At 41.1% G+C, this 16,626-nt stretch overlaps 1 protein-coding gene across 2 annotated transcripts in view; it reads left to right on the top strand.

Moving 5' to 3' along the window:
* STK39 (serine/threonine kinase 39) overlaps nucleotides 1–16,626 on the top strand; it is a 339,349-nt gene that overhangs the window by 141,621 nt on the left and 181,102 nt on the right. For both annotated transcript variants that reach the window (XM_069733077.1, XM_069733078.1), the window contains exons 11-13: nucleotides 13,531–13,653; nucleotides 13,756–13,791; nucleotides 16,101–16,160. In XM_069733077.1, the coding sequence (XP_069589178.1) occupies nucleotides 13,531–13,653; nucleotides 13,756–13,791; nucleotides 16,101–16,160 (219 nt within the window). The remainder of the gene's footprint in view (nucleotides 1–13,530; nucleotides 13,654–13,755; nucleotides 13,792–16,100; nucleotides 16,161–16,626) is intronic.

The following is a 16,626-nucleotide window of genomic DNA, read 5'->3' as shown; positions in this document are numbered from 1 at the left end:
GCAGCAGTTGCCACCTGTGTTTCATTATCATTAGAGATGTTTTCGGTGGTGCATTGCTCGTTTGCACTACCACTCCCACGTACTCATCCTCCAACTGAACAAGTGGTTGGGCATCAGTGCACTCAGTTTCTTCCAATTGTTGGCAAGTTCTATATGGATGTCCTATGAAACCTCAGAGTCATCGAAAACCAGAAGTGACTGCTTCATGTCTTGGGGCTCAGACTGCTTGCCTGATTTGCAAGGGGGGTGAGGTGGAAAACAGATGCCGATGGACCGCAGGTGCAAAATCTGTGCTTTTAGCAGGAACCGGGAGGAAGACCAATCAAAGGAACTGAAGGCACTCTCAGTCAACCAATCTAAAACCTCCTCTACTTGTTCTATCCTCACTTTTCGCCTCACAGTATTCGTGCCTACGAAATTATGCCGAACATCCTGACACCTGCGTGCACCAGAGAAAGGTGTTTCATTTGGGCACATAGCAGGCAGGGCTGTGTAGTCGGTAAACCCAAACCTACAAAACCTCAATTTCACTGTCTCCCAACTACACGACTCCGACTCCACAGCACTGGTCACTGCTGAGCATGTACATAAAGTGCGGCACAGATTCATCTCAACTGAAGCCGAGATCTTTAGATCAGGAAAAGAACAGACATTTATAGGACATTTCATAACGTTCCAAATTCTTATGAAAACATTTACAGCAAATGCTGCATTGAACTACTGAACACAATTTATTATATAGTTTAGGAGTCGGAGTCACTCCATTTTATACCGACTCCCCGATTCCGACTTCACAGCCCTGGTAGCAGGCACAGATCTACCATGTCCTCTCTCCCCGTAGCAGCTACACCACCACCAGCAGCAACACGGCCACGTCCCATATATGATGCTCTCCTCATTGTTTTCACCCCAAAACCGTGCATAATATTACATGGCCTGTATACAAATACAGTGGCCAGCAGTTTTTTACTGCCTGTTTTCAGGGAACCTCCCCAAAAAAACAAAATCAAATCCAATATTGGTTACCTCCTCCTACACCACGTCCACCAACACCTCAACCGCCTCCTCTTGGTCCTCCGCCTTCTTGCTCTACATTGTTATTTTTTTTTTAATTCTATGTTCTTTTGAATCTGTTCCCTAACTAAGACAAAAAAAACCCACTAAAGCAATGTTGGATACCTCCTTCTCTGCCTCTTCCACCTACACCACCTTGTCCACCTACTCCACTTGGACCTCCACCTTTTGGTTCAAGATCATTCTTTTTTCTTTTTTGTTATTATTCTGTCTTATTTTAAATAATTTCCCTATCCACATTTGTTTGCAGGACAATTATCCTGCTCATACCCCCATTTCGCTTCCTTTTGCAGCCCCATAGCCCTGACTATGACAATTTTACAGCCATTTTAAGGCCCCAAAATTCGGGTCTCTATTGACTCTTTTTGGATTCGGTTTTGAGGTCAAGTTAGTACTCGACACAAACTTTTTACTGTATGTTCGGCAAACCCAAACATCAACAGGTTCACTCATCTCTAGCCAGTAGTATTACTAGATAATTCTAGGTAGGCGATATATTAGCAGTTTTGTTTGCCGACAATTACATTTTAGAACAAGCTCAGTTATACAGGGTATCCGAGACATTAAACCACGTCTGCACCTTCGGAGACCCACTCATACATAATTATAGCCCTCTAAAAAGAAGTGATATTTTCTTCTGCGTTCAATTATCCCCCCATGATGAAGGCGATCTGCTAACAACACAAGTCCTCATCAGTAACTGAATTGTTAATGTTAAAAAGCATATGGTAAGCTGAAAACCGAGCGTCGCCGAAAAAGCTTACGGTGCAATTTACAGACAGTTAATTGTTTAAATGCAATAATACTCTAAGGCGAATTTTAACACTAGAAAGTTTAATTAAAACTGGCTGGGGAATGTGTAGTGGAAGCTCATTAGGTGCAACGCTCTGCTAATGGGAAACTGCAACCTCAGATGTCAGGTCTTTTTATGCACTTGATATCTTAAAATACGTTTAAATGCAAAAAACTGTTTCTGTACTATTTCATAACTGGTTCGTGGACAAACTGAAAGTCAGGGTAGTCAAGAAGTCCGAGATCAAAAGCCAGGAGCATATGTCATAAACAGAGAGAAGAGACAAAAGTCTAATCATGTAGTGGTCAGAATACCAGGAGGAAAGCAGATCAGAGCAAAAGGAGCAAAACAGATGGTCAGAACGAGGTCCAAGGTCAGGCAGCAGAAAGATCCACAAGCAGAACACAAGGCACAAACCACACTGATCTCAGTGTCTTGGACTGATAGCCCCAGTCCCAATCACATGGGACAGGGAACACCTGAAGACAGCCCAGAACCTCCCAGTCTCATATTGGCCAGCCATGCTGTCAATCAAAACATTGATAGGTAAGCATTCCCCTGCAGCAGACTGGATGACTGAGCTTTCAATCAAGGCACTGACAACTTAAGCATACCCCTGCATCAGATTGGACAGGTGAGCTGTCAGTAACGGCATCCCAGACACACTGAGGGGTGGAATTGTGACAGTAGCACACTGTATTGTGTAGCATATGGTCTGTGCCTTTGTTCTATGTTTTGCCTTTGAGCTACAGCGTAACAGTTATTGTATCGGGTTCCAGCTTCTGCTTCGTCGCAAAACATTGTATGTTATTATTTCATGTCTGTAAATAAAGCTATTTACGATAGCCTACTTCTACCTGTAGGCTATACGAGGACATATGATCAAAGCTAAAGAAGCATTTAAGTTGTTTCTACTATTTAGAGCACAGAGCCTTCTGGCTAGCTTAAAGGGAATGTGTCATCAGAAAAAAGGCCACACCCTTTGGTGGAGATAAGGTGGACAACCTCCCACCTGCTCTATGGTTGTTCACAAAAATGCAGCCCTTCAAAAAAATTGGCTGCTTAACTCCTACCAACACTTAATATGCTGGAGGATAAACCTCTAAGTTTTTAAATCACTGAAGCCATTGGCCTCAGCGAAACATATCTCCCCTTCTTCACCTTGCCAGTGACTTAATCACATTTCACCCCCCTCTGCCCAAAGCTGGGAGTTTTGGCACATTCACTTTCCTAAACAGGGAAATCTGGACAGGGCATCAGCATTACCTTGTAACTTTGTCACAGTCACAAATAATGGACAACTGAGGGTTTTTTGCTTTGGGTTTTGTATATCCATGAAGAATCACTTTAATTTGAAACGAGAGATATACAGAAGCGTTATATTATTATTATAGGTTGATTCTAGCAAAAGCAAAGCAAACATAACAATCCCCTTTCTTGTTTCCAGCAGCGCTATAAATGGAATTGATGGAGAATTTGATTTTCCTTTCAGCTAATAGTCAGAGTAGCTCCTGGGGGTAAAGTCAGAAATTAGGATAAATGAAGACCATAATACTGTACTGTGGAATTCCGTATAATACACTTCCCTGATATACCTATTAACGGGAATGTAATGGTTATTGATTACTTTCGACCAGCCTGGCCATGTCATATAAAGAACGAGGGCATTCAGCCATTTATTATGAATATTGTCACATATGATTCAGTGGATCCTAAAAGTAAAATGTGTTTTTTTTTTACCCATTAAGCTCTTGGTGAATTATTATGTTAGTGAATTTTAATGACCATTTACTGATCCTTTTTAAGTGAACAACAGTCTGTAATAGCTACAGCCACTTAGAATGTGACATGTACATTTCATGCCAGATTAAACCCTGGAGTATTTGCAGACTGATGAGTCTATTTACCAATTTAATGGTTTTTGGTCATCATTACTTTGGGGTTGCAGTTACTTTGAAATTGACGAGCAATTCACGTAGACATGCCGCAATATTTATAAATCAAAGAAATCGGTGTGAATGAATCCGGAAAACTAGAGAGAAAATGCTTAAAGGGAATCTGTCAGTAAGATTGACCCACCTAAACCACTTACATGTGCATGTAGCCCAGTGGAAGATGAACTCATTGGTATCTTTATATTGCCAATCCGTTGCTTGGATCTTGAGAAATGCTATGTTATTTGTGGTATGTAAATGCGGGGCTAAGTGCTATGGGCGGGAGAATGCCCTTAACAAAACTCTGCCTTAACATTTTTGGTGCCTCCCTCTCTCTGTTGATTGATAGCTGATGTACATCTGACATTAGGTGCCTGCTAGAAAAACCTGCGCCTGCCCAGATCAGCGATCTCCTTCCCTCTGCCCGCTATCTTACCCTCCTGAAGGTGTAGATTTCAGCGTTCTGCTTATGCGCAAAAAACTGTGTCCTAAGAACAGGAAGTAGCACAGAAGCAAGGAGACCACTGATCTACACAGGCAAACAATTTCTTGGCCGGCGCCTATTGTCAGATGTACGTCAGCTATCGATCAACAAAGGGTCGAGTCACTGTGGTAAGGGGCATTATTCTGTAGAAAGAGGCCACTGCCATGACACTATGCCAGTGCCTAAAAAAAATGGAACTTGGTTTTCAACAATATTTAGACACATACTTTTCCAGTAAATCACTATTCCGAGCATCACACGGTCTTCTTCTTGTAGTACATTCTGGTGACATCTCTTTCCCAGGTAAGCGATGCGCGCACACCCTATGTCCGCCTAATGTAAAGGACTGTGGCCCCAAATGCTAAAGAATGGAGTTTTTCACACCGGTCTTGATGAGGAGGCGGGTTCAATTGTGAGCCGCCTCTTTCCTTAAGAGGTACACGCCTATTCATGATCAGGTGAAGCAAGGAGTGGCATGGACCTTCGTGTGCTCCTCAGCACAAACCTTACTCTAGTCATAGACTGTGGCTTAGGGAACGCCACCATGAATTTGATTAGTGGGTGTTGCCAAGCCCCATTACACCCCAGTCGTGCCAACTTTGCCGCTTGGCCAAAAATGGTGTGAAAATGGCAAAAGAATCAGAATTCTTGTACATCCTCTTATTGCGATGAATCAGAGCCGATGTGATTCTTTTCATTAGATTAGTCCACTTTCATTGCTCCTTGGTGCAGGACTGATCCTTTTTTGACCATTATATGTGATTTTAGTCATGGAGGAGATCAATATGTGCACTCTGGTCTACAGCTACACACCCCTTATACCAAGCAAGTGGCGATGCTCGCTGTATTCTGACACCAGCGGTAACTTTTTAGAAGTTTGTGCCACATTAGCTCTTCTGTGGGATCAGATAAGACTTGATAATCTTCTCTCCACGTAGACCAATAACACTTGGGCGCAAATGCTGATAATTCAACTCTTGTTCTTTCTGAATAGTAATCACTGCATATGGTAAAAAACAATTAAAGCTGTCGTTCTGGACATGTCCTGGCCCAATTGTCCAGCCATCGCAGTCCGAGGTTCATTAGAATTGTTGACATTGTTATTCTCATCCATTTTTATTCTTCCAGTTCATAAACTTCAGGAGCTTTAACATCTTTACTGATGGATAATGCAGTGTAAAATTCCCAGGCTCTGATGCCTCCCTTCCTCCTCACACAGTGTTCAAATGATCATAAAGTGTCTAATGAGCAGAGTCCAGTGGTAGTGCCCCAATAAGCCAAACGCTCACGCATAAGGTCCAGCTTAAGAGGGCTGGTCACTTGCCACACATGTGTAATTGTTTCCTGTGGGGTAAATGCCACTGTTCTCCTGACTCCGGCATTGTATTTGTTTGGTTTCTGCGCCTCTCCATTCCTGAGATATGGCCTTCTCTTCCCTGTATATAAATCTATTATTTTCAACTAAGTGGGTGAGGTTCTCAACTCTTCCCTAGGAAAGTCTTTTTGAGGACCACACCCACTTCATTGCAAAGTCTAGATTTATATACAGTGAATAGGGGCCATAACTCAGGAACGGAGAGGCACAAGAACACTATAAAAACGTCACCAGATCAGGAGAACAGAGGCATTTACATATTGGGTACAAACTTACAAATGTATGGCAGGTAATGGATCATCGTTAAGCATTGGATGAGACGTGTTTTGTGGTGCCATCATTAGCTGGGGCGAACTATTGTTCCCTTCCTATCCTTAAGGTTGTCACTTTTCCCTACAGCCAACAATGAATAAAGTAAAAATAATAGTTCTGCTAAGTAATAAGCAAGAAGGGTAATAATAATAAATCAGTGGTTGAGTATTGTTGGCTTATAGCAGGAAGGGGTTCAGCATGTGGACATTATTACCGGAAGGCGTGAGGATGGGGGACATTCTACCAGGATGGGGGCATTATTACAGGAAGGCGCCAGGATGGGGGACATTATACCAGGATGGTGACATTATTACAGGAAGGTGCCAGGATGGGGGACATTATACCAGGATGGGGGCATTATTACAGGAAGGCGCCAGGATGGGGGACATTATACCAGGATGGGGGCATTATTACAGGAAGGCACCAGGATGGGGCACATTATACCAGGATGGGGACATTATTACAGGAAGGCACCAGGATGGAGGACATTATACCAGGATGGGGGCATTATTACAGGAAGGCGCCAGAATGGGGGACATTATACCAGGATGGGGCATTATCACAGGAAGGCGCCAGGATGGGGCACATTATACCAAGATGGGGATGGGGACATTATTACTGGAAGGCGCCAGGATGGGGGACATTGTACCAAGATGGGGATGGGGACATTATTACAGGAAGGTGCCAGGATGGGGGACATTATACCAGGATGGGGCATTATCACAGGAAGGCGCCAGGATGGGGGACATTATTCCAGGAAGGGCCCTGGATGTGGGATATTATTCCAGGAAAGGGCACAGAAAGGTTGATATGAGTAGAGGATAGGGGACATTATTACATTACTGGGGTCAACACGTATGTTTTCATAAAATTTAAAAAGCTACAAGGGCCCTTATATCTGACCAACATTCAGGGAGGGGCTTAGGTCCAAATATTGCATCGGGACTCATCGGACTCTTGTTACGTCTCTGATTGTAAGTGATTACAATCTCTGTACTGTGCTGTAATCTATGATGAAGGTATAAAACACATTCAAAAATTACCAAAATATTAGATTAAAAAGGTAACGTATGCCTATAAAATGCTAAAAAAAGAAGAGTAGTAAATAATATTATGGAAATGCCCTTTCTTTCTTCTCCTATTTGAGCAAAATCTTACTTATGGTCAAGACAATTAACATTGTACTACAGCAGTGAAACTGTAGGACGCCAGTGTGGGATTAATTATTGATGTGTCACTCAGTCCTGATTGTAAGAAAAAGTGACTGATTTAGGTTTTTAGAAAAGCAAAAAAAATGCAAATAATGACTAAAATGTGAACAAGCCGGGGCGAGGCAGAAGCTCTGTACCTGTAATGTCAAGAACGTATTACACAGCGGACTAAGCCTCTAGTAATAAGGCGGAAATTCATCATGAATAATTCAAGACCAGATGGAACCAAAAGTTCCCTAAGAGGCTGCAATAATAACAGACTTCTTGGCTTCTAAAATCCGTAAAATCGCTTTGTAAATGATCATTTACTTGACTGTTTTATTGTACTGAAAAGAAAATAAGTTTCTTACCAGTTGAGAGCATAAGCTATTAAGTGGAGACCCAAGAGATATTGCAAATGGGATTTCCCATCTGTATCATGTATTCTCGGATGATATTAGACAGCGGCACACAATCATAATGTTTTTTTTGTTTTGTTTTTTTAATTACCCAATGATTATATGGTTAAACCTTTATAGGACGTTTTGCTTTTATTTTTTTTTTATGTTTTTTTTCCTTTTTATTATTATCTCCTCTGCACTAGAAGCCTCGGCAGTTTCTCCAGTTTCTGATCCTGTACTACAGACAGATTTGTAGACATATTTGAGCAGCCTTTGATAGTGACTGATTAGTGTCGCCTAATTAATAGTGATGAGTGAGCGTGCTCGGATAACGTCTTATCCGAGCACACGCTGGTGTTAATCCAAGTATCTTTCGCGTGCTCGTATATTATGTTCGAGTCCCCGCGGCTGCATGATTTGTGGCTGTTAGACACATGCAGGGGTTGCCTGTTTGTTAGGGAATCCTCACATGTGTTCAGGCTGTCTAACAGCCACAAATCATGCAGCTGCAGGGACTCGAACATAATAAACCAGCACACCCAAGATACTCTGATAAGACATTATCCGAGCACGTTCGTTCTTCACTACTAATTAATAGGTAATGACTTTTTTTAAAATAAGATATATAACAGTGTCATTTCCATGCAAATTTATTCATAAGCGCTCAGAATCCTAATTTGGATCTTTGTTCCCCTTGACTATGAACCCAACATCCTCCAGTCATTCCGAAGTCTAGTGATATAACATTATAAGTAGTCATTTATTGTAGATGCCACTTCTTTTATTAAGCTGGGTATCAGGGATAGATCAATGCAATATAAAAAAAGAACATTTTCATGCAATCATAAGCCATGACAGAAAAATGGGGCCCTCCATGTTTCCTACGTACCGCAAGAAACTTGACCACTATTGGATCTAATAAAAAAACAATAAAAAAATACCAAAAGAACACCTTCACACTGAGACCAAAAAAGTAATAAAAACCATGTAAATTTTATTAAGACAAACATACAGAAACATAAAAGGTAGGGCAGTAACCACCAGTGCAGCAGCAACAGTGGGACCCACACAGGAAACAACCTCAATAGCAGTAACAAAGCAATAGTATCTGGCTTAGTATAACATTAATATAAGTAAGGTGCAAAGAGTGCAAATGGAACATATAGCTAAACAGAAATAAATATAAATACTAGTGTAAATAATGGCACATATATATGTCTATACATATCTCCACAGTGCACTAATACAAGCAGTCAAATGGACTAAGCCAGCTAGGACAAGGTGAATAGATACTGCAAAGATATTGAATATAGGTATAGTTACCAGGAGGAAGAACCCGGGCACCCACCACACCCGACGCGCGTTTTGCACTGAAATGCTTCGTCCAGGGGTCCACTATTGGATCTAATTGGCTGGAGCTTGGACAGCTGCACATTAAGTGCCTTTGGCTCCTCTTATGACACCACAGTGCCATGTTTTTATGGTTAATTTTCCTGTGTAGACCAGTTGGCATGTCAGCCATGTTTTTAAGGTTAATTGCCCCATGGAGACCAGTTGGCATAATTGATCATTGTGTGCCCCTGTATAAAATAGAAGACAAACAGAGGTACAGTATGGGCACATAAACTTATGTTGTCACCATATTGCGACTCTCCACACGTCACCGATGCTGTAATTCTAAGTGCAAGAGCTCCTATCTGCTTGGTTGGTGTTCTTACCCATTGAGCCGCTTCATCCGAAGATTCAAATGATATTCTCCCCTTCAAAATGTATGAAGAAATCACAAGAGCCGGCAGATAAACAGCGACACCGAGGCTGAAAATTCCCATCCTACTAACGAAAAATGCACCTCACGTCCAAAACCAGAGTCATTTTAAATAACACGCTTGATGAAATGAATTGTGAACTGAGCCGCCAGGTTGTGTAATCATTACCATTGTCTTCTTTACGCCACGTGTGACTTTTGCAAGGCGTTTCGAGAGCAGGCTGATGCTGTTTTGTTTTGCTCAAGTAGGCTGAGCAGAATTCTGGAAATACGAGCTTGGTGCCAGGTTCAGAAAATGAGCAAGATGGCAGCAGAAGGGTACTTCATCTTTATTAATTAGGATGTAGTTGACGGGTTCACTTTTATTTGCTCTTTTTTTCGTAGGTTGGTGTTAATGATGTTTGTGCTGCATGCAATCAAATACGGGTCATTTCCTTTCCTTATAGATCTTTTTTTTTTTTCTGGAGCATTTTCATAACATAATACTTGTATTGTAAGCAACCAATAAGAGACTTACTACATTTAAATCGAATCTGTCAACAGGTTTTCACCCCTCCCCTCCACCAAAAAAGACTATTTATATACTCATAATCATAGCTGTCCCAAAAGCCCTAACATTAGAAAGGACAACACTCCACAATTGAGTGAAGCATAATGATCCTTAAGACAGTAAGTATAAAAAGTTGTTCTTTATTAAAAATTATACAAATACACAGTAGATCAATAATAATAAAAGTAAGGTGCCTCATGCCAAGAGGAGACGCAGTAACAAGACCTATAAAGGCCTTATATAGAATGGCTGACAGCTACTTGCTACATTACTAATCCTGGTAAACACATTGTAAGTAATATATAATAGACAGTAATGCAGAGTTCCAAGTAAAAGTGCCTAAATTAGATTAAGCAGAGTTATAAATATTGTATAAATGTAATTTTTCCCTTAAAACAAAATTGCCGATAATGTCTACGAAAGAGGTTGTACTGCATCCCTCCACCCCGATGCGCGTTTCATCTTGCTTCTTTCACGGATACCGTAATGACTTTTATATCATATTTACAGCTTTGCTTAATACACTTTTGGGCACCTTTACTTGGAACTCTGCATTACTGTCTATTATATATTTCAGACAGTGTATTTATCAGGATTAGCAATTTAGCAAGTAGCTGTCAGCTATCCTATATATTGCCTTTAAGAAACCTGCTGTCTTAGGGGTCATTTTGTTTCTACTTATATCCTCATGTAGCCCTATTAAATACAAAATCCGGCAATATCATTACTTGGCCAGTCCGTTCCTCCATTCCTGAGATATCTGAAGTGCTTTTGGCTCATGGAAGCTCTTCCGACGCCTCTGTCACTCCAGCTCTATTCCCTGCTCCATCCCGCCTCTTCATCCTTGATTGAGAGCTTTGCTTGAAGTCACAAAACAAAGGAGCTTTCGAGCAAACAGGAGTGAGAGCGAGAGAGGCTTGGGAAGAGCTACCACATGAAGAAAGCACTTCTGCCTCATTTGGATATCCAATAAAACGCTGATTTCTCAGGAACAGAGGAACAGACTGATCAAGTGAAGATATTGCGAGATTTGTTTTTGAAAGAGCTACATGCACGCACAAATAGTTTTGGGGGTGAAATCCTGCTGACTGATACCCTTTAAGGAGATCCTTTTGTAAAATATTATGGTGTTGTGGAACCAGTAATTCCTATTATAGCTGACTGTGGCTAATAGATCCTGTTTGCAATTTAAAGGGAAACGGTCACCCCTTTTTCCTGTATAATTTGTTGCCAACCATCTTTTAGCCCTCTGTAGCAGCATCAAAACGATTCTTCTATATATAAACCCAGTTGTCCTGCATGTCTCATGAAATTAAATTAAATTTATGATTGTCCCATGATGAATGGTAATGGGCTCAAATTGTCCACCTCTCATCTTTGGACCATCTTCGGCTCCCCCCTCTGCAAAGACAAAGGACAGAATGAATCGAACCGGCTATTGCGGGACCAGAAAGACCAGGATTCCGAGACATCCATTGGACCACTCGCACATTAACATACAGAGGGGAAACATTTCAGTCTAGTAGCAGAACGGTTGCTTTGGAATACAGCTCGTTATTTTATTGGAATAGCTCCACGATTGACTTTGTGAAATCTCTTGAGTTTGCAGTGATCAATTAGTGTCATGATTTAGTTTTTTGGATTTTGTAATGAAATGAAATGTGATTCTGAGAATTTGTGGATATAATTGTGTTCTGTTGATTGCAACAAGATCACACGCATTTCTTCTTGGATAAATTTCTAAAATTCTATCCGTAATTAGTGACTTTTAGATTTCTTTTTTTTTTAATGAGTTACAATTGTGACCAACCAATTGAAGTTAAAGGGTATTCCCATCTCCGAGATCCTATCCCAATATGTAGTTGGTGTAGTAATAATAATATTAGTAACAATCTCCAATTAGAAAAAAAAGTATAGTTTTTCTGATTTGCTGTCTCTTTCCTCATGTGCAGGCATTGCTGGACCTTAGGTATCCATGGTTACGACCACTAGCAACTAGCTAATTGTCACTATCAGTGGTCATATCCATGGATACCAAAGGTCCTGCAATGTCCGCACATGAGGAAAGAGACATAGAGAATCAGAATAACTATACTACATTTCTAATTGGATATATTTGCTAATATCATTACACCTACTGCATATTGGGATAGGATTTTGAAGATGGGAATACCGATTTGGCTATGTCCATAGGTCTCATAGTCAGTAAATAGAATGGTGGTCACACATGTGCATTCACGCCCGGGAACTTGAGATGATTTGAGTAGTCAGTCCCTAAAAATCATAGTGGAAAATAGGAAAAACTTTTAATACTGTACAGTATTTGCAAGTTTAAATAGATTATTTTATTTTATTCTGCAGTCAGTTCCTTTGGATTTGGATTTATCCTAAAAGTTATACTGACACATCTTCAAACAGAAATGCGTTCGGAAGCCCTAAACATGGGGTTCTTCTGGGCCCATATTCTTCATGAGCATCTTCAGGATTGAGAGACATCCTTTGTACGAATCAGATGCAATCTATGGTGAATCTGGCAGCAACTCCTTAGGGGAAATGCAGCATTCATGAAATATTCGTCCTTACTGAAATTATTAGGTTGCCCAACTGACCAGTCTGGTCTTCTAAGGAGTGAGAGAAGCTCTAGAAATTCTTCATTCTAACAAACAGATGAAGACTCTTCTGGATTAACACCAATACTACAGTTAGGTTAGTTCAAAATGGGATTGCTAATCCAGAGAACAATACTTAAATTGAAGTTGCCATCAGATGGTATTGGCAAGAGAAGCCTTAATCGCCATACAAAGTTATGACCCGCCAATCTTTATCACCATTCTTTTTTAAGGTGTTTTTCAAGTTCAGAAAACTCCTGTCTGTAGTTAAAAAAAAAAAAAAACACGCTGTACTTTATTCATCGTCCTTGGGTCCAACGATTAGTCTCCGCCGCTGCTCCCGGTGTCTGCAGCGCTCATGTCACATCAACGGCGCTGCAGCCGATCGTTAAGCTCAGCTGCTCAGTTCAGGTTGACATCTCAAGCCGTTAAAGAAGACCTTTCACTACACTTTTCATGTTGAGCTGGACATACCATGTCATAGCGGCTGCAGCCGACTAAAACATGTTAGACTTAACTAAAGTTAACCAGTTAGTTGCCAATACCTTGCTAATATCTCCAAAACAGAGAGGCAAAATTTAAAAAAAAAATATTTTGCTCTGCAGCCACTATTAGATCGTGTGTCTAGCTCAACATGAAAACCGGTGTGACCTTCTTCATTCTCAGAGTTTTCAGGAAGGTTCAGCAGCACCCTCCTATGGAAGTTTAGGGGGTGTGATCGCGACATAAGACGTGATTGAGAGGCGGATGAGAAAATAAAGCTCGGCTACACAGGAACGGAAATATGTTCTTGGATGACACTTTTGAAAAGTATGCAAGTACGGGATAAAACCTACAGCATCCATAAGCGCGTGACAAAGCGTTATCTTCGTGATACATCTTTTAATATCAGAAATTATGATTTGATTTGTCACTTTATGGAATTGTTATTTGGGCAGATCCCTAAGAACATCAGTTCTCCGACGTTCAACCATTGATCCACAAGTCTACTACTCACTTAATGAGACGACGATTAATAAATCTAAGCCCTCATCTCTTGGTAGGTCAGAAGAGTTCCTGGCTCGAGTGGTCACCTGCATAAAACAGAAGACGGAGACTGGGAATGGAGCGACGATGAATTGGACGAAAAAAGCCCTGAATATAAAGAGTCCTTATCCAAAGAGAAGGTACGGTGGTCCTCTGCCTCTCCGGTATTTGCTTCTATGTACTCATATACACATATTGGGGTTTCAGATTGTTTCTCTCTCTCTTTTTTTCTTTTTGCATAGCCAAGAAGAATTAATGATGACAATGAAAACGCAGAGGTAGGATGATATTTTTTTCATCTTAGTTTTATCTGGTATTTTATCCTTTGTTATGTTTTGCACTGTTCGCAAATGATAAAGTGTAATCCACTACTATTATTCGATCAATAAAAAAACGGGAAAAATGTATCCACCCTTAGCTTTTTTACAAATTTCGTTAAGGACCCCAATTTTTAGCTATTTAATATATTATGATGGCATACTTGCAAAACTTTATAGCCTGAACTTCACATAACAACAACTGGTTGACCTCATATAGATGCGGTGGCTTAGACAACTGCTGGCAGAGTATCGCAAGACCATGATTTGTTTTGTTTTCAAAACGGACAGCATATATCAGACACTGGCTGTGTGATCTCAGCAAGGTATGTTTGACTTTGAAACCCTGTTACGTTTCAGAAATTGTCATAATTTAAAATCCACGGGGGACTGAACAGCGCTAGAGACTAGTCAGATGGGTGGGTTCTCCGCGGCTTCTCCCTACCCTGGAATGACAGGTCTCTGCCTATACGCACACAACCTGCCAATCCTGGCGGGAGAATTCAAGGAGAAGTCGTCAGGAGCTTACCTGTCCTACTAGTCACCAGCGCTGCTCGGTCCCCAGTGACTTATAAAAGTATGTTTTACTCTGAAACGGCACAGCGTACATGGCCGAGATCATCCAGCCAGTGCCTGATACGTTCTGCCCATGGATTGGGCAGCGTGTATCACCTTTGAAAATAAAAAAAAGTTTGAACAAGCTGTTCAATGTGTTTTTTTTAGGTGACATTACAACTTTTAATTACCCGATCAAAACATGCACATAATGACACTTTACAGAAGATTTGTAACCAACCACAGATACATTGCAAAGATATAGAATCCTGCTGGTGCTAAAATTACAGATGCGATTACAACTGTGAAAGCCAACGTTGCGTTAAATAGATGAAAAATGGACCTCGAAATTGGTTAATCGGAGTATGAAATGATTATTTTTCTTTTTCCTGAATATTAAGAATGTCCAGTGATTAAAAAGTTACTTACGGTACATGGATGTCTCCAATATGCAAGACCTGGCCACATAGGACAAGGTTATTGCTGAGATTATCTAGGAGATCATTTTGGGATACGTTCTGTAAATTAATAAAAAAGGTTAAGTTCACAAACAAAGGGAGTTCAGACCTAATGTCAGGAAAGTGATGACCATTTCTTTTTAGGAAGTGCTTCTGAAAATCGTAAATTCAGTTATACATTAAAAAGAGTAAGTCTATGGAATAGAGGATAACTAGCTGCTTGCTAGGAAATAGCTTGCTGATGATTGAGGGTCTGACCGCTAAGACCCCAGTGATCCTGAGATTGCTGCTCTGAAACATTGAAAATGAGGCGCTGTAGCTCATCCTGAATAGAGCAGAGGCAGGCTCGGACTGGCCCAAAGAGGAGCCGGTGAATTCCCTGGTAGGCCGTTCTGCAATAGTAAGCCAGTTACCCCCAACATGAGTAGTAGATGGCCGAATACAATGGACAAGACCACTGCCCCTGACTGGTCATTCCGCTAAAGTCATGCCGCTAGGCATTGATTTATGCTGCCCATGATTTGGTCAGTATGGATCAGCTGACAGGTTCCCTTTAAGGCGGTTTTGATCAATCAACTGCTTAGATCCTAGAACACAATGGTGTTTTAAGTGTGACAGTATTGAGTGTGGTCAATGCAGAAAATTTCCAGAGCGCTGTGACGCAACTCATGTCCTTTCCTGAAAAACACCTGCCGGGCTTGGACTGGCCGATAGGAGAACAGGAGAATCCTTCGGAGGGCCACCACGCTATTATATGAGCACAATATACTGGAATCACTATGTACAGACAGAGGCGGCATCTTATTCATTTATCAATCTACCCAGTTCATTATTATATAAATTTGTGATTGAGGATAATGTCACATTTGTATGTAGCTGAAAAGGGGGCCCTGGAGTTGGTTACTGGTGGGCCCTTGTCACCCAAGTCCGACACTGCGACACCTGCAGAAAGTAGGCAAGCGTGCTTTAAGAAATAACATTAGTTTGTCCAATGTTCCCGAATGCAGGGGCTCGTTGCACTCTTTCATTATTGCACACACTTAATAATACAGTATGTGTCCTGTTCAGAAATATAGCTGTCATGTCAGAGATCCTCTTAAATCTGCAGGAAATTGGTCAAGACCAGTAATGAATATTTTTTTTGCATTGCAGCTAGAATAGAAAAAATGGAAATGATTATTTTTGCTGCCTGTCAAACAGCATAACACAATATATTTATTACACCAACCTAAATATTCTTTTGTTCTTCGCTTTTAGACGTCTACAGACAGCAATACACAAACAAGATTGCAAAATCTGAATCTACAGGATACTCAGGTAAGCGCCGACCTGCCGCGCGGCATGTCTTCATGATCTTTTAATGGCTGAAAATGTGACTCAGTGAATGAATAGAAGTGTAATGATGGAGTATGAAAGTGGTAATAAATACATGTTCAAAGCCGCTGAGTATACAGAAGCAGAGACTCCGTCTTCTTTTTTTTCTTTTAATAATAAGAGCCGCCCTGAGATCATGCTCTCTGTCCAAGTGATGAAAAAATGTGCGCAAGTGTGCAGTCTTATCACGGTCCACTCCAAAAGGAGAAGAGATCCACATAAAACGTTCCCTATCAGACAGACACAGCAAGAGACCAAAATTGGTGGTCTACCCTTGCCGATGATTGGGGAGGGTCCATCCACCCAGGCTGTCACTCCAGTGGAACTTATCACTCAGACAAATTTAATTCTCCTCCCAGAATAGCAAAGGAACATCAGGGTGCTAATGGGGTGGGGGCGCGGATGGGTA

This window comes from Ranitomeya imitator, chromosome 7 (assembly GCF_032444005.1).
Source record: "Ranitomeya imitator isolate aRanImi1 chromosome 7, aRanImi1.pri, whole genome shotgun sequence".
NCBI lineage: Eukaryota > Metazoa > Chordata > Amphibia > Anura > Dendrobatidae > Ranitomeya > Ranitomeya imitator.
Note: the sequence above shows the minus strand (reverse complement) of the source record. Positions and strands in the feature narration are given on the sequence as shown.